This window comes from Schistocerca serialis, chromosome 4, assembly GCF_023864345.2.
Source record: "Schistocerca serialis cubense isolate TAMUIC-IGC-003099 chromosome 4, iqSchSeri2.2, whole genome shotgun sequence".
Taxonomy (NCBI): Eukaryota; Metazoa; Arthropoda; class Insecta; order Orthoptera; family Acrididae; genus Schistocerca; species Schistocerca serialis.
In genome coordinates this window covers 161,342,452-161,365,170 of record NC_064641.1, presented here as the reverse complement: position 1 = coordinate 161,365,170, position 22,719 = coordinate 161,342,452, and the positions used below count along the sequence as shown (strand labels likewise).

Below are 22,719 nucleotides of genomic sequence, written 5' to 3'. Positions count from 1 at the left end.
GCATGTTATGATAACGTGGCACTAGTAGTAGGGAACTGGGGTAAGTCCCAGCTTACTCACTTGCATCTGTATCTCTCACAATGATACAGCACTTGTTTTGCCACGGCACTTCAAACTGAACAGCGAGCACTAAGCCGCACCCTTTTAGTACAAAGAGGCTTTCCCATGATTGATGCTAACTCAATGGAACAAAAATGCATAAGGTTAGTTTCAATCTATCCGGAGTACCTTACATCATGCAGTTTTACAATGAACACAGCAACCTGACATGTACCTAACGAAGCTTTTCAGCACCAGAATCTAGATATACAGGTAAGATATAGGTGTTTGTTTTTTCCATTCGCTGTTCGAGACTGGAATAGTAAAGAATTATTGTGAAGGTGGTTTGATGAACCCTCTGCCATGCATTTAAGTGTGGTTTGTGGAGTATCGATGTAGATGTAGATGTAGATACTGCATTCAGGGAGTGAAAGATCCCTAGAGGAATCACTTGGAAGAGAAACGGTGACCTCGCCCCAGGGACCAACAACTGTAGAATCAGAACTGCCATCCATACTGCAGAGGGGAGGGGGTCATCGGCTAAACACCAGGCTGGTTTGAGCCGGTTTACAGACACTGCTTCTTCCCACTAAATAGAATTTCCTGCTCTCTACTGAGGACTCTGTGCAGGCCAGAGTAGGGGGGTTGGAGTGTGGCTGTAACTGACTCATCACATAGCATAATGTAGTGTCACTGAGGTCTTTATATAGGAATACTCGAGGAATGGTATGATCTCTTCGAGCGAGGAGAGGGTGTATGTATTTTAGAAATGCATTCATGCACTTGTTTAGCAGTTCTGGAAGTTTGTCTGTGGTTAGAATTGGTGTTGGCTCAACAAACTGAGTGAGTAGGACAAGGACTTTGGTGTATAAGACTCTGTTAATGAGGCTTGGAGGTCATCTTTATGTGCTGTGTGCATCCCAAGTAGAACCCACGGAAATGTGGAGGGCCAAGAGCCACCTTGGCACATAAGTGCCGCCTTCAGAGTGCAATGACATCTATCCAGTATGCCTTTACTCTTGGGATGAAATGCTGTCATGTGGAATTTCTCCACCCCACAGAGCAGGCAGAAGAACAATGCTGACTCGAAGAGTGGGACGGCATCAGCTGATATCAGAGAGGGGAACGGCTTCAACTCACTGTGTTGTATAATCAGTAGTAGACAGTACATAACGGAAGCAGTTCGGTAGGTGTAGAGGGCCGATGATGTCGATGTGGTGGTGTCGTAACCTGTCCTTCGGTATGTCAAATGTTTTGAGGGATGGCTGGGCATGTCTGCCAACTTTGCTCCTTTTACATGGTTCTCATGCATGTGTCCACTCCCTGCAGTCATTTGAATCCCTGACCAGACAAAGTGTTTCATTGTGATGGTAGTTGTAGCCTTAATCCCTGAATGGGTGAGGCCATGAAGAGAGTTGAAAAGTGCACGACGGAAGGAGTTGGGGACGGCCAGGTGGAATGTACCTGTGGAAGTGCCGCCGAAGATAAGTGTTGTGGAGCCTGGGAGGAGGCATTGCTTGAACATTGGACTACAATTCAATTCCTGAAGCATTTGCGACAACTCTGAATCATTTGTGTGTATATTGGGAAGCTCATCCATATTGATGGGGGAGGTTATAGATTTCACACAAGAGAGCTAGTCCGCAGCGATATTGTCTGCACCTCGTATACACCACAAATCGGGGGACTATTGACAGATGAAGTTCATGTAGTGTAGGCATCGTGCAGATACATCTTTGCTTGGGTTTCGTATTGCATCTGCTAGGGGACTGTGATCTGTGTTGATGATGAACTCACAGCCCTCAATGTTATCACAAAACCAGCGTACCACTTCGTAGACTGTCAGTAATTTGGAGTCACATGTGAAGTGTTCGTGATGAGAGGCTGTCAGTTTCTTGGAAAAAAATTTCAAAGGCTCTGTTGTATTGCCCAAGTATTGCTGTAACACTGCACCTATTCACGAATCACTCGCGTCGTAATGGAAATATGAGTGTCTGCAACTGGAGGTGTCAAAGTGACAGTGCAGGAAAGAGCTCATTTCAGTGTATTGAAAGCCCGATGTATGTTTTCCAGAGCGGAGACAAAACACCAGGTCACTAATAGGGTAGTCTTGAAGGTAGGTGATTAGGTACACAAAACAAGAATTTTTGTCCACTATACCATGCAAGTTGAATAAATTCTCGAAGATAGAAACCCAAGTGCATAGGTTGTCCATTGAGAATTGAGGCAACTTTGACACTTTGTTCCTAAGTGTATGGTGTGAGTAAGCAGGCAAATGCAGGAGGTTGGTGGACTTGAGGCGAAATCTTGATTGAGTACAGCAGGTTGTCCAGTGGGGTCGTCGCCTTTGGCCATCGTGGTGTAGTGCTCACCGAGGGGAGTAGGAGGCCTGGAGACAAAGTTGACTTGCGTGATAGAAGGCAGTACCGTTGTCAGATACAAGCAGCAAATGCGGTATGTGGTGCAACACCTGAGGCCCCAGTGCTGGGCACTGCAGGTGACAAAAACGGGATGGTGATGAAGGCACATACGGAGTACAAGTTGCCCCAGGCACCGTATGTGGGACATAACAGTTTGTGGGACCCAGGCCAAAAAATGTCTATTCCAGGGAGTAACATACACCAGACCGAACTGTGCAGTAAAGTCGAGTCTGAAACACACATGGGGTAAGGTTAACCCTTTCCAGCCCAACTTTTATTTACTTGTGAGAAAAAATATTTTTTCGCGTATTTCCCTACATAATGATTGGAAAAATACATATTTATAAGAAATTTTGTTATATTTTTGTTTTTGGAGGGAAATTTGGAATGACTCCATATGGCAACATTGGGCAGGATTTGTTTCCTTCAGTCAGGTGGTTGGGATGTCACAGTGCTTGGTAATGGAACTTGAATGAATATTTTAATTACACAATTTGATGCAGTTAGTAAAGAAAAATTAGTACATACAATAATGCAACTTGCATTTCAGGACAATTTTATGTTTTTTACATCATGATTGTTACTTTACATGAGAATTTAAGAAACAGTTCCTGTCTTTGATAAAGCAAAGAGGTTTATTACATTTGATGCATTTCGTTCGAGAACATGCTGTAATGCACAATTTACATCTCTGTTTGTTTTCTACATGCTGTGCCCAGTGTCAAATGTCATACCTTACATCATCAACTGGGCTGGGAACCAATGGGGCTCGTTTCTTCACAACTGTAGGCGATGGACTGTCATCTGATGGCCGTCCTCGTCTTCTTACCAAAATGTCTCCTGCTTTTGGTAGTAGTCCATGAGCTACATCAGACCGAAAAATCAACATAGACATGTGTTTGGTAATTCCTCTTTGTCTGCAATGTCGGCAGTTTAGGAGCCACACATTCACAACACACATGTCAAGGAGGTGGAATACGATCCTTAGATAAAATCTTTTCACACCAATATTACTCCTGTACAAAGCAACCAGCATGTCGTGCAGATCAACTCCTCCCATCGAACGGTTATATTCTCTAACAATGTCTGGCCTTGGAACATAAATATATTTTCATTCTCCCACTGACCAACGTCTCACTGGTTCTACTGGACTTACTCCTTTGTATGATGATGCAAGAATGACAGACTTGTTATCATACCACTTCAGCGCTATGATGTTTCTTTCTGTTTCAGTTCTGTAATCGTATGATCCTCGTCCCTGCTTTTTCAGCTCACTGTCTGCTTTTAGATTGCAGCCTTGAAGTCTTGTGGGTCTAACAGTTCCAACAGCCAAAATGCCATAGTTTTTCAGGGCAGAAATAAGATTGTGAGAGGTGAACCAATTGTCTGTAAACACTTTAAAATTTTTATACTTTGGCAGCCTTCCACAAGCCTTATCACAATATCACCACTTATACCAAGACCAGTATCATTATGTGCAGTTCCTTTCCCTCAGTATATTTCAAAATCGTACACAATTCCACTAGAACCAGCATGGGCAAAAACTTTTATACCCCACTTGTGTGGTTTGCTTTTTACATACTGTTTCAGGGATGAATGACCTTTGAAAGGAATGATTAATTCATCCATTGAATGATATTCCTCAGGTTCAATAATTGAAAAACCTTGTTTGATTTTGTCAACAAATGGTCTCACCTTGAACAGCTTGTCATAATCAGGATCCTCTCTTTGTTTCATTTTAGTGTTGTCATTCACATGTAAATAATTTCTTAGCTTATCAAACCTATTTCTAGGCATTGAGTCAGCTATTTGAGAAAATCTTGTAGCCTCTGCCCAGTACATTCTGTAACTAGGCATTTTCACAACACCTGCTAGGATGTTTATCCCTATATACTTTTCTATTTCACGAAAATTTGTATCTAAAGATGCACCTGTTTTCTGTGTGCAGTATAGATTAGATTGCTCGACTAGGTTCTGGATAATGTCATCACTACACATTATTCTGAAATACTGGAAAGGTCTCAGTTCATTGCCTGGAGGTTCAGAAAAAACTGCATTACATGATGTGTCCACTTCTTCAATGTCCTTCATTCTCCACCGAAGATCCCGGTGTGTATCACACTGAATTTTCTGAGCTGAATGACTTGGTGCAAGGTTTGGCTCAGCAAGTAATCTTGAAGCTAAGGGAACATCATCTTCATCATTGGCTTGAGGGTCCAGAATTCCAACCACATCAAGGTCCATTCCTTGAAGAAACTGTATATCCAGTGTAGTAGGGTCCTGCTGCCGAGCATTTTCAATCTCTTCCTCCAGACGTATCAAGGTCAAAATCAGATAAATCACCTTCAAGAAGCAGCAATATTTCTTCTTCTGATAATGATTTATGATTGCGAATCATCTGGTAAACAAGCCAGAAATTTTTTACTAAAGCAGCTAAATAACTGGTAAATTATATCATTAAAAATTTTAACATATTAATATTAGTTAGTATAATAAAGCTTCAAAAGAAACTTGAAAATATTAGAGTTACACATTATGGTAAACTTTAGTCGAAGTTATTGCATGTACTACAGTTGGTAACATAACAAATGCCCAATGATGCCAAATGGAATCACACATGTTTGTGACTTCCAAGCAGAAAATTACCATAACTAGCATTATTTTCAAAGTGTTTACTAGTTAATTTTCACTTTCAACAATAATTTATTAGTGCAACTTTTATATTAGTTTGCTTCCTTTACCTTGATATAATATTTTGAAAGTCCAGCTGGGTGCACTGTACCGTAGACACCATGCAACAATACTTTTGTCAAGACATTGTAGCCTGGTGCTCTCTGTTTTAGCGAATTCGCGGTAGCCAATCTAAGAACAATGAACTTTAGAAAGCCCTGTACACTTGTTTATAATCTTTGGACAAATAGTTTGGCCTTGGGAAAAAGTTAAATATGATGATGCCATATGGCATCACTGGGCTGGAAAGGGTTAAAGTGTCTGAGCAGGTACGTATGAATCCAGTCCAGGCAGAGATGCGGAAGGGTGAGACGCCAAAACCAGGCTATTGTGAAGTCATATAGGTTAGGCCATGTGGATATGGTGAAACGATGGGTGCATGTTCATGTTCCGTTTTAACGGTTGCTTGCACTTTATATTTCACTGGGTTCTTACAATCTTGATGTGAAATGCCTTGTGGAAGCACTTGGAAGTGTGTTGGTAATGGCAGAAGGTCCGTTGCTTGTAGCAAACAACACTACTGATTAAAAAATTTTCACAGGGACAAAATGAACGATGAACACAGTCCGGGGTCACCAATGTGGATATTACATATGGTAGTTACATAAACTACATTAGTAATAGTCAGCCACATGATGATTGAATAGATTTATTCAGCATGAGAACACAATATGACACGAAACTTTACAAAGCATGGCATGAAAATGTCCAAATGTCAAAGAAATCAGCGTAGAGGAGAATACAAAACCAGTTATTATACTTTGCTGTGGTCGACACTCACCACAGAAATACATAAACCTCCCACATTCTGTCCTCTTTTCTCACAGAGGAAAGAAAGTTTTGAAAGTCTGTTCTACTTTTACGTGTGTCTGTATACAGTACTAAAAATTTCATATCTTGGAGATAACTACAGGCCAACTGTTCTGTCTCCTTGTAATTTTATACATAGTTTTTTTCTTAAGATGATCCTTTTTGATTGAAAATGCAAAAATGTTTTCAGTAACCATTAATTCGCTACTTTCAGCATATATCTCTTTCATTTCAGAAAGGTGCCAAAACCTAAGAAAACTCATGTTCATAGAGCGACAAATGAAATTGTACATCGTGGAGGTCGCATCAATGCAGTAAGTGATCTAATTCTGTTCAAATGAGTGTTTTTGTGTAACAATTATGTTTGAATTTTACAGTTGTGGACTGCAAGTCATGTTGATGGTAGAACAGGTGATGTGCCTTGAGAATGAGAAAATCTAATGGGGGACGAAAGACCAACTATTGGATAAGCTTTAGATTTACAACAGCCAAGTGCATGTAATGTGAAGTTCTCTGATGGGAGGTTGGTAGAAAGCTCAGCACCATATACTGCACTATACACTGCGTATTCAATTGTGGATGATAAGTTTATGTGTGGATGACAGGTACATAGGTAGCAGAAATAAGATGCTCAAAAGAAGATGCCTACACTGTCTTATGAATCACTCATCAGATATGTGTGTGCTGGATTTTCACATTTATCAGCAAATACCCATCACGCCCAGAACCAAAATAGACCAATGGCACAAAGAGAGAAAGGAACTATGAAATTGGCTGTTTGTTCAAGTAATAACAACAGTGTAGCTTTAGAGTAGAGTTGCTAACTTTTTTCATTCTAAATACGGCAGACATGAGTTCTCTTAAGAGACTGAATGAAAGAAAAGTAGCATCTATGTCATTGTAGAATATCACATGTGTATGTAGGCTGAGTTGTTATGTTGTCCACAAGAAAAGTCAAGCCTAGTGCTGATTTTCCACATCCCTTAATTGGATAATATTTACATTGCCCATTCTATTTCTACTCTCACTCCCTCATGGTATTTTTCTCCCATATGCAGATAGGCTAGTCACACCAAATACTACACAGCAAAATAAGTTTTGTGAATAATCAAATTTTTATGTTAAAGGGAAGAATGTGGTAAAACTTTTACTTTCTGTATAATTTGTTACAAGAAGAATTTTCACAGCAAAATAAGTTTTGTGAATAATCAAATTTTTATGTTAAAGGGAAGAATGTGGTAAAACTTTTACTTTCTGTATAATTTGTTACAAGAAGAATTTTCTGGGGCCCATGCGGCTATCTGCGTCGTCTGGGGCGCCTTGCCATGGTTTGCGCAGCTTCCCCATCAGAGGTTCGAGTCCTCCCTAGGGCATGGGTGTGTGCGGTGTCTTTAGCATTAAGTACCGCGTAAGCCTAGGGACTGATGACCTCAGCAGTTTGGTCCCATAGGAACTTACCACAAATTCCCAATTTTTTGGGACTAGCACTCTCATATGTCCATTATCTACAGCTAAATGAATATGCAAAGGAACATTCTCCTCTTCCTCCTCCTCAAATATCCAGAATTTCAGTCTTGTTAGAATGTCAGTAGATCATGTAGTAACAGAGTTGCTACTTGGACAGAATATTGTGGAGCCGAATTTTAAAATTGCTATCAGTGTGCCAGATATGCAGAGAGATATGTTCAGTTTTCAGTATGCCTAAAATTCTTGTAAGTGCTCTGGCATTGGTCCTAAAACTCGAGATTTTGGCTGAAATCATGCATTTCACACAGTGTTTTGTAAGTATTAATAGTGAATTTTAGTACATGAACTTCAAATTAATTATGCCATTCAGCGAGACAACTAAAAGATGAGCTTCGATGTTGTCACCCAAGAAACAGTCTCTAGGAGCTGCTGTTATCCAATAGCATAAGATTTTAGCCTAGTTGAATACTGTGATACAGGGAAATTAACATGTTCTATAGCTCCTGCGATGCATATAACATTCCAACAAAACTTTCCAAGAATGTCAGAAGTGTCATATGTGGAACTTTACTCAGCAGAGTGATGCTCAATTGTCAGCTGACTCCAAATTTAAGTTACACACTAACTCTTCATACACAGTTACTTTGATCCCTCTGCATTATTATGAGTTATTCAAAACACTAATTTTATGGTGACAATTTAATGGTACACACAGAATCTGTGAGATTGTTTATACAGACTACTGCTATTTACTGGGGCTTGTATTACCACTCAGAGACACCGAAGTTTCATTATTCTGCTTTATAGAAGTAAAAAGTACATACAAATTCCATTCTATTCAGCAATAATGCTTATAATCGTAGCTCTGTTGATGGGTTGCTTCCTAGACGGGAAAAATTGAGATTAATTCAGTGCCCGATTTAAAATCTTTCTGTTGGACATGTGCTATCTAATAAACTGCTTCATCTGATAAACTGCTTGAGATTATTGATATTAACAGAACATTAAGCCTGTGCATCCCTTTGTTACATGCATGTTGGGTAGATACAACAGACTTGATAAATTTAAAGAACAACATTGTTTCCATCAAGCTCTTATTTTAAATAGTAATTTATTAGGCATTACTACCAAGTTCTAAGCATTGGCCATTCTCAAATGCATCTACAAACATAACAGCACACCAGAATGAAGTGGGAATCAAAATATAAAAGTGTACAACTGCACTGGACATAGAGTTTTCCCAAAAACAGTCTGAGTAATGAAAATAGATGAAGATACTTCATCCTTATATGTAGTGTAAAGCAGAAATTTCATGCCATGCACAGTTAAGCGTGTCATGGTCATCAGTATACACAACCTAAAATGTAACATGGGGAGAGTAATTGTAGGTGTAAGAATAACGCTAATAATAGACAGCAAAAACTCAAATATAACCACAAACAATAGGAAGAGACAACTACTGACAGCTATCCCCAAACCACACATACAAAAAGTTGTTTACAGTTTCTCCACATGTGAACAAGTATATGCACCTACTGTTACTACATGCATATTGTAGTTTAGATCCGTACATTAACGTCCCCCCAACCCATGAACCATGGACCTTGCCATTGGAGGGGAGGCTTGCGTGGGTCAGCTATACAGATAGCCGTACCATAGGTGCAACCACAACGGAGGGGTATTTGTTGAGAGGCCAGACAAACATGTGGTTCCTGAAGAGGGGCAGCAGCCTTTTCAGTAGTTGCAGGGGCAACAGTCCGGATGATTGACTGATCTGGCCTTGTAATACTAACCAAAACGTCCTTGCTGTGCTGGTACTGCGAATGGCTGAAAGCAAGGGAAAACTACAGCTGTAATTTTTCCCGAGGACATGCATCTTTACTGTATGGTTAAATGATGATGGCATCCTCTTGGGTAAAATATTCCGGAGGTAAAATAGTCGCCCATTCGGATCTCCAGGTGGGGACTGCTCAGGAGGTCGTTGTCAGGAGAAAGAAAACTGGCATTCTACGGGTCAGAGCGCGGAATGTCAGATCTCTTAATTGGGCAGATAGGTTAGAAAATTTTATAATGGAAATGGATAGGTTAAAGTTAGATATAGTGGGAATTAGTGAAGTTCGGTGGCAGGTGGAACAAGACTTCTGGTCAGGTGAATACAGGGTTATAAATACAAAATCAAATAGGGGTAATGCAGGAGTAGGTTTAATAATGAATAAAAAAAAATAGTAATGCGGGTAAGCTACTACAAACAGCATAGTGAATGCATTATTGTGGCCAAGATAAATACGAAGCCCACGCCTACCACAGTAGTACAAGTTTATATGCCGACTAGCTCCACAGATGGCGAAGAGATTGATGAAATGTGTGATGAGATAAAAGAAATGATTCAGATAGTGAAGGGAGACGAAAATTTAATACTCATGGGTGACTGGTATTCGATATTAGGAAAAGGAAGAGAAGGAAACTTAGTAGGTGAATATGGAATGGGGGTAAGTAATGAAAGAGGAAGCCGCCTGGTAGAATTTTGTGCAGAGCATAACTTAATCATAGCTAACACTTGGTTCAAGAATCATAAAAGAATGTTGTATACATAGGAGAGGCCTAGAGATACTCGAAGGTTTCAGATAGAGTATATAATGGTAAGACAGAGATTTAGGAACCAGGTTTTAAATTGTAAGACATTTCCAGGGGCAGATGTGGACTCTGACCACAATCTATTGGTTATGAACTGTAGATTAAAACTGAAGAAATTGCAAAAAGGTGGGAATTTAAGGATATGGGACCTGGATAAACTGACAGAACCAGAGGTTGTAGAGCATTAGGGAACGATTGACAAGAGTGGGAGAAAGAAATACAGTAGAATAAGAATGGGTAGCTTTGAGGGATGAAGTAGTGAAGGCAGCAGAGGATCAAGTAGGTGAAAAGACGAGGGCTAATAGAAATCCTTGGGTAACAGAAGAGATACTGAATTTAATTGATGAAAGGAGAAAATACAAAAATGCACTAAATGAAGCAGGCAAAAAGGAATACAAACGTCTCAAAAATGAGATCAACAGGAAGTGCAAAATGGCTAAGCAGGGATGGCTAGAGGACAAAGGTAAGGATGTAGAGGCGTATATCACTAGGGTAAGATAGATACTGCCTACAGGAAAGTTAGAGAGACCTTTGGAGAAAAGAGAACCACTTGCATGAATATCAAGAGCTCAGATGGAAACCCAGTTCTAAGCAAAGAAGGGAAAGCAGAAAGGTGGAAGGAGTATATAGAGGGTCTATACAAGGGTGATGTTCTTGAGGACAATATTATGGAAATGGAAGAGGATGTAGATGAAGATGAAATGGGAGATATGATACTGCATGAAGAGTTTGACAGAGCACTGAAAGACCTAAGTCGAAACAAGGCCCTGGGAGTAGACAACATTCCATTAGAACTACTGATAGCCTTGGGAGAGCCAGTCATGACAGAACTCTTCCATCTGGTGAGCAAGGTGTATGAGACAGGTGAAATACCCTCAGACTTGAGGAAGAATATAATAATTCCAATCCCAAAGAAAGCAGGTGTTGACAGATGTGAAAATTACCGAACTATCAGTTTAATACGCCACGGCTGCAAAATACTAACACGAATTCATTAGAGACGAATGGGAAAACTGGTAGAAGCCGACCTTGGGGAAGATCAGTTTGGATTCCGTAGAAATGTTGGAACACATGAGGCAATACTGACCCTACGACTTATCTTAGAAAATAGATTAAGGAAAGGCAAACCTACGTTTCTAGCATTTGTAGAGACTTAGAGAAAGCTTTTGACAATGTTGACTGGAAAACTCTTTCAAATTCTGAACGTGGCAGGGGTAAAATACAGGGAGCGAAAGGCTATTTACAATTTGTACAGAAATCAGTTGGCAGTTATAAAGAGTCTAGGGGAATGACAGGGAAGCAGTGGTTGGGTAGCGAGTGATACAGGGTTTAGGCTATCCCTGATGTTATTCAGTCTGTCTATTGAGCAAGCAGTAAAGGAAACAATAGAAAAATTTGGAGTAGGGATTAAAATCCATGGAGAACAAAAAAAAACTTTGAGGTTCGCCAATGACATTGTAATTCGTCAGAGACAGCAAAGGACTTGGAAGAGCAGTTGAATGGAATGACCAGTGTCTTGAAAGAAGGATATAAGATGAACATCAATAAAAGCAAAATGAGGATAATGGAATGTAGTCGAATTAAATCGGGTGATGCTGAGGGAATTAGATTAGGAAATGAGATGCTTAAAGTAGTAAACAAGTTTTGCTATTTGGGGAGCAAAATAACTGATGGTGGTCGAAGTAGAGAGGATATAAAATGTAGACTGGCAATGGCAAGGAAAGTGTTTCTGAAGAAGAGAAATTTGTTAACATCGAGTATAGATTTAAATGGCAGGAAGTCTTTTCTGAAACTATTTGCATGGAGTGTAGCCATGTATGGAAGCGAAACGTGGACGATAAATAGTTTCGACAAAAAGAGAATCGAAGTTTTCGAAATTTGGTGCTACAGAAGAATGCGATGAGTAGATCACTTAACCAATGAGGAGGTATTGAATAGAATTGGGGAGAAGAGAAATTTCTGGCACAACTTGACTAGAAGAAGGGTTCGGTTGGTAGGGCATATTCTGAGGCATCAAGGGATCACCAATTTAGTATTGGAGGGCAGTGCGGAGGGTAAAGATCATAGAGGGAGACCAAGAGATGAATACACTAAACAGATTCAGAAGGATGTAGGTTGCAGTAGGTACAGGGAGATTAAGAAGCTTGCTCAGGATAGAATAGCATAGAGAGCTGCATCAAACCAGTCTCTGGACTGAAGACCACAACAACATCATCAACAACAACAACATTAATGTCTATGCTATGTATAACTGTGCATGGTATGTGATTTCTGTTTTATACTACATCAGACTATTGAGAAAACATTACATTCAGTGCAGTAGAGTGTTTAATATTTTGACTTCCCTTTAATTCTGGTGTATTGCTATTTTTGTGGATACAACCCAAAAATTGGCAACACTCAAAACTAGTTAATAGTATTAATAAAGTAGAATTTTAAATGACGTCCTGATGGAAACAATATTGTACTTTTGATTTATATCTGTAGAGGACTACCTGCTCACAACATAGTTATTTGTGTCTTGTAAACATTATAACTGTCAAAGATCAGTAAATAAATAAGTATCCACTGAAGATGATGTGACAGTATTAAACTTATTGGGCATATAAAAATGTAAGTAACTGTATCTGCAAAGGTGAAAACTCTGTATGTACTTTAAGCAGCAAGCACAGAATCAGAGCAGTTAGCTTCCAAGTGATCAAGTACATAAAATACTTCCTGTGTTATCAAACTTTATTTCTGAATTTTGTTATTTACTTTGCTTTTTGTTTATATTTTTACAGGACACAGGGGAATTGGTCGAAACATTCAATGTTTCCTATTCAAAAGAATTTGCTGGTGAGAAAGTGGAATTCACTTCTGTAAGTATATTTAGAATCTTACCCAGTATCGGGTTAATATGTTTATTTATCAGTGAAAAATATGTTAGTTTTAGTAATTCAGAATCGGTTTTTAAACTGTTAAGTCTCTGTATTGCACTGGACAGGATGAGAAGGAAAGACTGACTGACTGGGGCTGCACCAGATGAGATTTGAAAACCTGAGAGCTTAAAGGTGGAAGCCAGGGTAATATGCAAGACAGAAATTACTACTAAAACATTGTACATGAGTTAATAAGAGTGAAAACCTAACTGCATTTTATGTAACACTGGTGGAAGTGTGGATGGTGAAAAATAGGCAAGGCAGAAAATGAAAGACATAGAAAACTAAAATGGAATTAAGAAATGAGTGGTTACGGTGAAGAAATGCTGAGACAGAAGGAATTAATATGAATTAAGGCCAGGTGGATGGCGAGAACCAAGGGCATTGTAGTGCTAGTACCCACCTCCATAGTTTTGAGAAACTGATGTCTGAATCCAAATGGTGAAACAGGCACCAAGGCCAAGACTGTCATGTTTTAGAGCATACTCTGCAACAGGATATTGTGCGTTGCCAGTATACACCCTCAGCCTATGCCCATCCATCCTAGCTGATAATTGGATGGTAGTTTTTTGGAGAGATCAGCATCACCAGGATTGGACATGATGGCTCAAAAATCTGCTTTTGAACTAGGCTGGGGGAGTAGTTACATTCAGTGATGGCTGTGGTGCACCCAAACAGATATGTTTGCTATGAAAGCCAAAGCTGTATGGGAGAGAATGTTTGACATGGAAAGGATGACAACTCTTAAAAATGTAAGTATTGTTGTTTGTTAGTAGGTTTAATGTGGATAGAAGCACATAGCTGGCCTATGGTGAGGATGAAATCAACATAAAGGAAAGTAGTATGGAATTCGGAATAAACTACATGAAATTTAATTGGGAGAAGGTATTTAGAGATTCCAGAAATTTTAACAGGTCATCATCACCATGAGTCCATATGACAAAGATGTCATCAATGAATGTAATCCAAACATGGGGCTGAAGGCTTATGGACCCAGGAAAGCCCCACTCTAAGCGACCAATGAAAAGTTTAGCATAGGAAGGAGCCATACTGGTTCCCATGGCCGTACCCCTGATCTGTTTGTATGTCTGCTCCTCAAAGGTGAAGTAATTGTTGGTAAGTATAAAGTTGATTAAGGTAAGCAGGAAGGATGTCATAGGTTTGGACTAAGGTGGCCACTGACAGAGTAAATGTTCAGAAGCAGACAGACCATGTATGTGGGTTCGTGGGGTTTGCTGGTATAGAAAGAGATGACATCAGTGGTGACAAGCAAGGTGTGTGGTGGGAGTGGGACAGCATGGATTTCAGATGATCTTGGAAATGGTTGGTATCTTTAATACAGGAGGAAAGTCTTTGTACTATGGGTTGCAGGTGTTGATCAACTAAGGCAGATACACATTCAGTGGGTGCTTTGAAGCCAGGAACTATAGGGTGGGTGGGTTTGTGGATCTTAGGAAGAAGGTAAAAGGTGGTGTGTAGTTTGGGTGTGGTAAGAAGTTCTGCAGATTGAGGTGTAAGTCCTCGTGAGGGGCCTGAGGTTTTTAGGAGGGACTGCAGGTCAATTTGAATTGCAGGGATGGGATCTTGATGGCAGGTGCTTTATGTAGAGGTGTCAGACATCTGGCATAGACCTTCACTAATATATGCCTGCCAGTCAAGTATCAAAGTGGTAGAGCCTTTGTCTTCACATAGAGACTGGAGTTCTACAGAGGACAGGTTAGGGTCATGTTGTAGGGAGCTGAGGAAGGGCCGAGAAGAAATGCTGTATGTGTGTAGTTCTTGAAAGGCTTGTAAGGGATGATTTTGAGGTAGTGGTGATGGATCAAGTTGGGATTGTGGTCAGAACTGTTCTAGGCAGGGTTCAGTGTCAGGTTTGCTGTTGGAAAGGTTTTGGGATGGGTTTCCAAGTGATATTTCAAGTTGATATTACATGTAAAGGAAAGTAGTTGCTTCAACAAAGCAGCATGATTAAGTGCAGGTGTACAGCTGAAAGTGGGACCCTTGCATAATACAATTAATTCAGAAGGGGAGAGAGTTTTAGACAAGAGTTTGGAAACACTGTACTGTTGTGATTGGTTCGTAGGGTTATGAATTATTATTGGTCTGGGAGGCAGTGGTGAAGGCTGTGGGATGTTAAGGAGTTTGGCCAAGCTCGGTTTGTAGGAGAGGAGTGGTGGTTGATGGTGTGGCTGTTTGGGTGCTGCGGATGAACAAGATGGGAAATACCACTGCTGAGGTAGATTAGGAGAAGGTGGGATAGCTTTTTGAGTTGAAGTCTGGCGTTTTGTTGCAGTATGAAGTTGGCGTGGTGGATGATATGATCCAAGGAAACATGAGGGGCAGATAACTGTAGTATTTTGTAGAAGAGAAGTCTGGTGGTATGGAAATTGGCAGATGAGGCATGTAGCTCACAGATTAGCAGAGGAAGTGCAAGAGATTGCTTTATTTGAAACTGTAAAAGAGCCTGGTGTACAGTAGGATTACATCCAGAAGCAGGGATTTTCAATGTTAGGCCTTTGGAAGTAATTCCAAGGGACAAGCACCGTTTCAAGAAACAAAATGTGAGACCATAGTTTTTATGTACCATTAAAGGGAGAGCCGTGTGTGAAATGACATGTTGTATACTGGTTGTTACGTAAACACTGTTCAGCCTTTTACATCAGCGTGACTACCACCCAGTTACCAATTAGGATGAATGGGTGTAAGCAGAGGGTGTATATCGGTAACACACAATATCCTGTTACAGAGCGTGCTCTACAACATGACCGTCTTGACCTCAGTGTCTGTTTCACCACACACGCCATCTGGTTTCTTCCCCCAGACACCAGTTTCTCAGAACTTCGCAGTTGGGAACCAGCACCACAACATGTCCTTTGTTCTCACCACCCACCTGACCTTAATTTACTTTAATTATTTCTGTCTCAGCATTTCTTCACAGTGATTACTCCTTGCTTCACTCCATTTTAGTTCTCTACATCTTTTTTTCTGACCTGTGTATTTTTCACCACTCCCCATCCCACCTCTGTTACATAGAATGTACTTAGCTTTTCATCCTCACTAACTCGTGTGAGATGTTTTAGCAGTAATCTCTGTCTTGCATATTACCCTGTCTTTAAGCTCTCTGGTTTTCAAATCTTGTCTGGCACAGTCCCCAACAATCAGTCCTTCCTTCTCATCCCATCTGGTAAGTCTTCCCTGACCCGGGGTTCTGGGTGACTTTACAAACTGAACCCCTTTTTGTAAACCTCTCCAGTCCTTTTCCTTCATCCCTCTTCCCACATAAAGATGGACCTTAGTGTTCATCCTCATTTTGTGTGAACAAAGGATGAAGGGGGGTGTGGGGTCAGAAAACAGAGGTTACAAAGTAAAGGTTGTATTTGAAAGCTAAAAAATTCATGCTGCCCAAAAACTACCAGTATTGTATCATCATTCAATCCAGTGGTCAAAACAAAATTTCAAAATCAGAATTTTGCATTGTGTATTTAGGAACTGAAAGCAGCATTAACCTTGCACTTGCAATTGTGTACCAGAGCTTAAATCAGTGCTTCCCTATGCCCCACCCCCATCACCCCCACTTCCTTCAGTGCTACTATCAGTTCTCATAAATATGTGCAGATCAACAATATTATATAAAGGTTAGATAGCTACTCACTGTAAAGATGACATGTTGAGATGATCCCTGTGACTAATGGTTGGACATAGGGGTGGACTAGGATGGGGAGGTTAGGTGGGTGATGAAACACCACTGTAGGGGAGCTGGGAAGGACCTTACATAGGATGTACCTCGTTTCAGGGATCATATCCCTGTGGAAGAGCAAGGTGCAAGACCTGTCCAATCCATTCATCCAGCATTTTCTATTCCCGTCCTGTCACAGGATTATCCTACCCCATCAGAGGCCAGGCCACTTATAAAAGCAGCCATGTCATATACCAGCTCTGCTGCAATCATTGCACTTTTTATATTAGATATGATTACCAACCAGCTGTCTACCAGGATGAAAAGCTATTGCGAAATTGTGGCCAAGAGCAAAGAAAACCACTTATGGCATAACATGCAGGTGAACATAACATGCTTCAATCTAAGGTAACCTACTGTCCCAACATCCTCCACCCAATAGTTTGCATCCCCTCTGCCCTGTCACCTTTTCCCAATTTACGTTCCTCACCCTCATTGTGCTCCACTCTCTGCCAATGCCACTGGTCATTTCCCCTCTCTGTAGCTTCACCAGAAAGCCACATGTTCATCCCTTCAGGCAGAAATAGAACTGTTAAATATCACCTCCTCAGAAAGAGGACAACCAAGGTGTGTGTGTGTGTGTGTGTGTGTGTGTGTGTGTGTGTGTGTGTGGGGAGAGAGAGAGAGAGAGAGAGAGAGAGAGAGAGAGAGATGCACTAGCTTTGGAAGACACCATAGTTTCATCCACATTCCTCACATTGTTTAAAACAATGTGTAGTAGAAACACTTACCAGGAGCCCATCACTACCTCCCAGCAATCCCAATATCAAAGGAATTATTTTTAGTTCCACACAATAGTGTTTGTGTTTGAAGGTCTTTGGTGTATGTGACTTCATTACTATTTTATTTTTCAGCTAGAGTTGAAAGAAATTAAGAATATCATGGAGCCTGGAATTCAGTTGGTAGGCTTCAAGCCAAAGACAATGATAAAACCAGAACTGCATGTGAAACGCCCAACATTCATCTACCCTGCAAATGATGTTATTAAAGGTGATTTTTGAGTTTTTTAATTTAAGATAAATTTATTATATTTAAGGTAGAATGCTTACCAGATTGGTCTCTTTTTGTCATATTTTGAAATGAAAACTAGATAGTTCCTATGGAGACACTAGAACTGTGAACATATTTTCTACTAAAACACCTTTCCTGCATGATATTTCCAACCTGTATGAAATTAAACAAGATATTTCATGTTTTGTTTGCATTTCTCATAGTGTCACTAATCCATTTATGCAGCAGGTGTCACCTCTATTAGTTTATTGCTTTTTTACACACTTGGTTTATACTTTTATTCATAGCATTTTCATTTGATTCATGCATCACATCCAGATTCGTGTTTTTCATTGCCTCCCATTACAATAATTTGCACTGTTTTGGGTTTTATAACTGTTGCATTAAAGGCTTTTTCATCTATTTTCATCAGACTGTGATTTATGCTCTTAAAAATTTCTAATTCTCGTGCTTGGAAATGAAAGATGAGTGAGCAGTGTTACAAGATTTATATACTTGATTATGTACTCAGTAACCTTAAGGATATGGTTATCAAAATTAAGAAAGAAAGACAGACGCCATCTGGGTCACTTTTTAAGTTAATTGGGATTAGTTGTTTCGATCCTTGTCACAGCTCATTTCCAGATCCAAATCTAATTACTGCGAATGACAGTTCTGCATTTTAAATGTGATTCATAGTACCCGTAATTAGATTCAGATTTGAAGATGAAATGTGGTCACATTGTCATCAGATAGCGTCATGTCTAATAATATAATCAAAAGTGGCCAAAGGGCATCCTTCCCACAGTCACCTCTCTTGTCTTGCAGTACTTTGGATATAGGTGCTATTTGTCATTTGTACGTAATACTACAAAAATCACAGCCAAAGGTACAGTCTTGTGCCGGCTGACTAAACTGAAATGCAGCATGCCACTTTTTTACCCACAATAGGGCACCAGTAACCCAGAATGGGAAATACTAGCCTATAAGGGCCCTTCAGTATTTTGGAACTTTCCCAAGAAGACACAAGAACTTTCCTGCGAATAGGATACATTGTCATTTTTATATTTAATGCATTGTATGTTCTTATTGCCATTGAGGCCCCCTGCAGGCGGAATCCGATCAAGACCAACAATAGAACAATATCTAACTGTTCGGCAAACCTTCACGAATGTGTGTGTTGGAGACTGGTCCTGATGGGAACAGGTTACTCCCTTGTGATATAGCTTTTGCACTCGTGAGAGTATGAAATTATAAAATTACTCATAATATGATTATATTGTGAAGCATCAAGTGGATCATCTTCTCTGTGAAGTATTTGTTGTCTACATAAAAGGATCCAGCCAAATGTCGCTACTCACTCACGGCTTTTGTAAAATATCTGATGGATTAAATGGACACCAAAACAGGACAAAATGCAGTCAGTTTACTTGTGTGAGGCATTCAATCATTGAAGAAATTGATTTCCCAGAAAATACAACATGTCACCAATTAACATTTATATTGTCCTCAACAAATGATAGGTGGGTAAATTAATGATCATTTTTGCAGATTATGAGTAAGATAAATTAGAAAGAGGTTTCTTTTGACAAAGGAAAATTCTGGTCTTCTGGTTTGTTAAAATTTGAATAAAGGCTGCACAAAACTTTTTGTAGCTGGTTGGTGTCAGATTATGAAATCCTTTGTCACGGATAAATAATTTGGTTTCATCTCACCTTTACTCAGATTGACACGCAGCAGTTTGGCATTGCTTGACACAAGACACATGAAGACTGTGACAGAGATATTGTAAAAGCACATATGGCGAGGTGACACAACAGTTAGCACGCTGGTGTCGCTTTCGGGAGGGTGATGGTTCAAATCTGTGTTGGCCATCCAGATTTAGGTTTTACACATTTTCTCTAATCACTCATAGAAAATGTCAGGATGGTTCCTTTGAAGGGATGTGGCCATCCTTGAAACGTTTGAAGTGTGTGCCTCATCTCTAATAACCTCGATGTTGACAGGACGTTAAACCCTGATCTTCCTTCCTTCCGCACCTTGCATACTGTCTCAAACACTGCCTCCCACCTGAGACAACAATCAAAGACTTCATTAATATACTATTAGCTTTTTCTTTGGTTCTCTGTGTATGTCATATAGAATATTTTAGGACTATCAGCATCATGTTATATTGAAAACCTCACAAGATATGAGCTATCAAGTTTTCATACTTCCTTAGGTCCTCTGACCATTCTAGAACATATGTGGTCCATTTGAGTGTCACAGATAATGTTTTTGCTGCACTTACAAAAGCTATATTAACACTAAACCGTAGTGTGTCCTGTGAAAGTTGTGTGTCACAATACAGTTCACTGACAAGCAGGAAGTGAGTCACGTACTTAATGAAATGGAACATAGCTAGCTATTGCCTATAATATGTGCATAAACAGAAATAAAATTAAGGTCATAGTGTATTCATAGACAGAGATGCTGGATGGCTAAGTGTGAGGCTCTTGAACAGGTTGCTCAGTTTTACTAACTTGAGAGTTGAATAGTAGAAAAAAAGATGCAGTAGCAACGATTGTGCAAAGCAAAAGGGCTTTCTGTAAAAAGCCACAGCTGCAAACATTCAAAAATGTACACCTTGAGATCAGGAAAAGATTCATGAAAAGCTTTGTTTGAAGCACAGCTCTGTATGAGTGCAAAAACATGGACATTGGAAAAAAATAAATGAAATGATTGGGAGCCTTGGAAAGCGATATTACAGTAGATCAAATGGATTGATTGATATGGAATGAAAAGATAATGCAATGAGTAAAAACAAAAGTCTTTTGTGGAGCAGGATGAATGGAAGAGATAAAAAGTTGTGCTTATAGCACTACACGATTTGTTTGTGTTAACTGTGGTTGAAAGGACAACAGGAGGAAAAAAATTCCAGGATGGAATATAACAATATTATGAGAAGGAAAGCTGCCACTCACCATATAGTGGAGATGCGGAGTACCATATTGAGTAATACCTCCTTTACTACAAGGGAGACAAAGTAATTAGTGCCTGTGTAATATGCAAGCAACAATCAGCATGAAGAAAAAATGAGGTGGGATGGATATTTTCTGTTTGTCACAAGGAACTAACCAATAAGCTGGGCTACTGTGTAGCGGCTTAACAGGTCCTTGGAGTTCTGACTTCAGACTTTATAAGAGGTGGCCTGTACAATACATCAGTGGCAGCATGAGAGTTTTGTTGCCATTGCAAAAAAAATAAATAAATAAATAAAAAATAACACACACACACAGAAATGAGATGAGTTGATGACCTAAACAAGGAACTGCCAGGTTGTGGCCCCCTGGTGTCTCCAAAAAACTTACTGAGAAAGGAAACATCCACACCAGTTGTTGACAACTGCTGTTAACAATTCTGAAGCAACTAACTGTAAGCCTTTATTGTAAGGAATAGGAAGCATTCACAGAAGAAGAGAGGTGATCGGGACATGAGAGAGATTAAAGAACTACATACAAAGTGTCTCTGACCTAGTGTGGAAATGGGTGCTGAGAGAATCAGTATGGCACAGTAGTCATTTGACAGATAAAATGGTAATGCATGAAATCATTTACTACGAATTAAAAGAGTTGTTTGATGCAGTTTTCCACTCTTTCCAGTTATCCCCTTCGTTTCAGCATAACTGCCACATCCCACATCAGTGACAATCTGTCTCATATACTTAAATCTAGATATGTTCCTCTAACAATATTGTGAGAAGGAAAGTTGCTATTCACCATATAGAGGAGATGCTGAGTCGCAGATTGGCACAACAAAAAGACACTCACAATTAAAGCTTTCGGCCATTGGCCTTCGTCAACAATACACACACACACACACACACACACACACACACACACACACACAGTCGCAACTCTCACATACGGCTGCAGTCTCAGGTAGTTGAAACCACACTGTGAGCAGCAGCACCAATGCATGATGGGAGTGGTGACTAGATGGGGGTAAGGAAGAGGCTGGGGCAGGGAGGTGGAGGGATAGTATTGTGGAGGTGGTGGACAGTGAAGTGCTGCAGGTTAGGTGGAAGGCAGGGGAGAGGTGTGGAAGGGGGGAGGGGAGTAGTGGAAAAGGAGAGAAATAAAAAGACTGGGTGTGGTGGTGGAATGACAGCTGTGTAGTGGTGGAATGGGAACAGGGAAGGGACTGGATGGGTGAGGACAGTGGCTAACAGAGGTCGAGGCCAGGAGGGTTATTGGAACATAGGATGTACTGCAGGGAAAGTTCCCACCTGCGCAATTCAGAAAAGCTGGTTTTTGTGGGAAGGATCTATATGGCACAGGCTGTGAAGCAGTCATTGAAATGTAGGGTATTATGTTGGGCAACATGTTCAGCAACAGGGTGGTCCACTTCTTTCTTGGCCACAGTTTGTCAGTGGCCATTCATGCGGACAGACAGCTTGTTGGTTGTCATGCCTACGTAGAATGCAGCACAATGGTTGCAGCCTAGCTTGTAGACCACAGGACTGGTTTCAAAGCCTTTGATGGGATAGGTGATGTTAGTGACTGGACTGGAGTAGGTGGTGGTGGGAGGATGTATGGGACAGGTCTTGCATCTAGGTCTATTACAGGGGTATGAGCCATGATGTAAGGGACTGGGAACAGGGGTGTGTAAGAACGGACGAGTATATTGTGTAGGTCCGGTGGACGGCGGAATACCACTGTGGGATGGATAGGAAGGATGAGCAGGACATTTCTCATTTCTGGACACAATGAGAGGTAATCGAAACCATGGTGGAGAGAATTTAGTTCAATTGCTCCAGTCCTTGGTGCTACTGAGTTACAAGGGGAATACTAGGTGGTGGGAGACAGTAAAGATAAGGCACGGGAGATTTGCTTTTGTACAAGGTTGGGAGGATAATTACGGTCAGTGAAGACTTCAGTGAGACTCTTAGTATATTCCGAGAGGGACAGCTCGTCACTGCAGATGCGATGAC

General features: G+C 40.3%; 1 protein-coding gene across 2 annotated transcripts in view; it reads left to right on the top strand.

Moving 5' to 3' along the window:
- LOC126474014 (ATP-dependent DNA helicase 2 subunit 1) overlaps positions 1-22,719 on the top strand; it is a 172,535-nt gene that overhangs the window by 111,108 nt on the left and 38,708 nt on the right. For both annotated transcript variants that reach the window (XM_050101412.1, XM_050101414.1), the window contains exons 6-8: positions 6,235-6,313; positions 12,884-12,961; positions 17,612-17,747. In XM_050101412.1, coding sequence (XP_049957369.1) covers positions 6,235-6,313; positions 12,884-12,961; positions 17,612-17,747 — 293 coding nt within the window. The remainder of the gene's footprint in view (positions 1-6,234; positions 6,314-12,883; positions 12,962-17,611; positions 17,748-22,719) is intronic.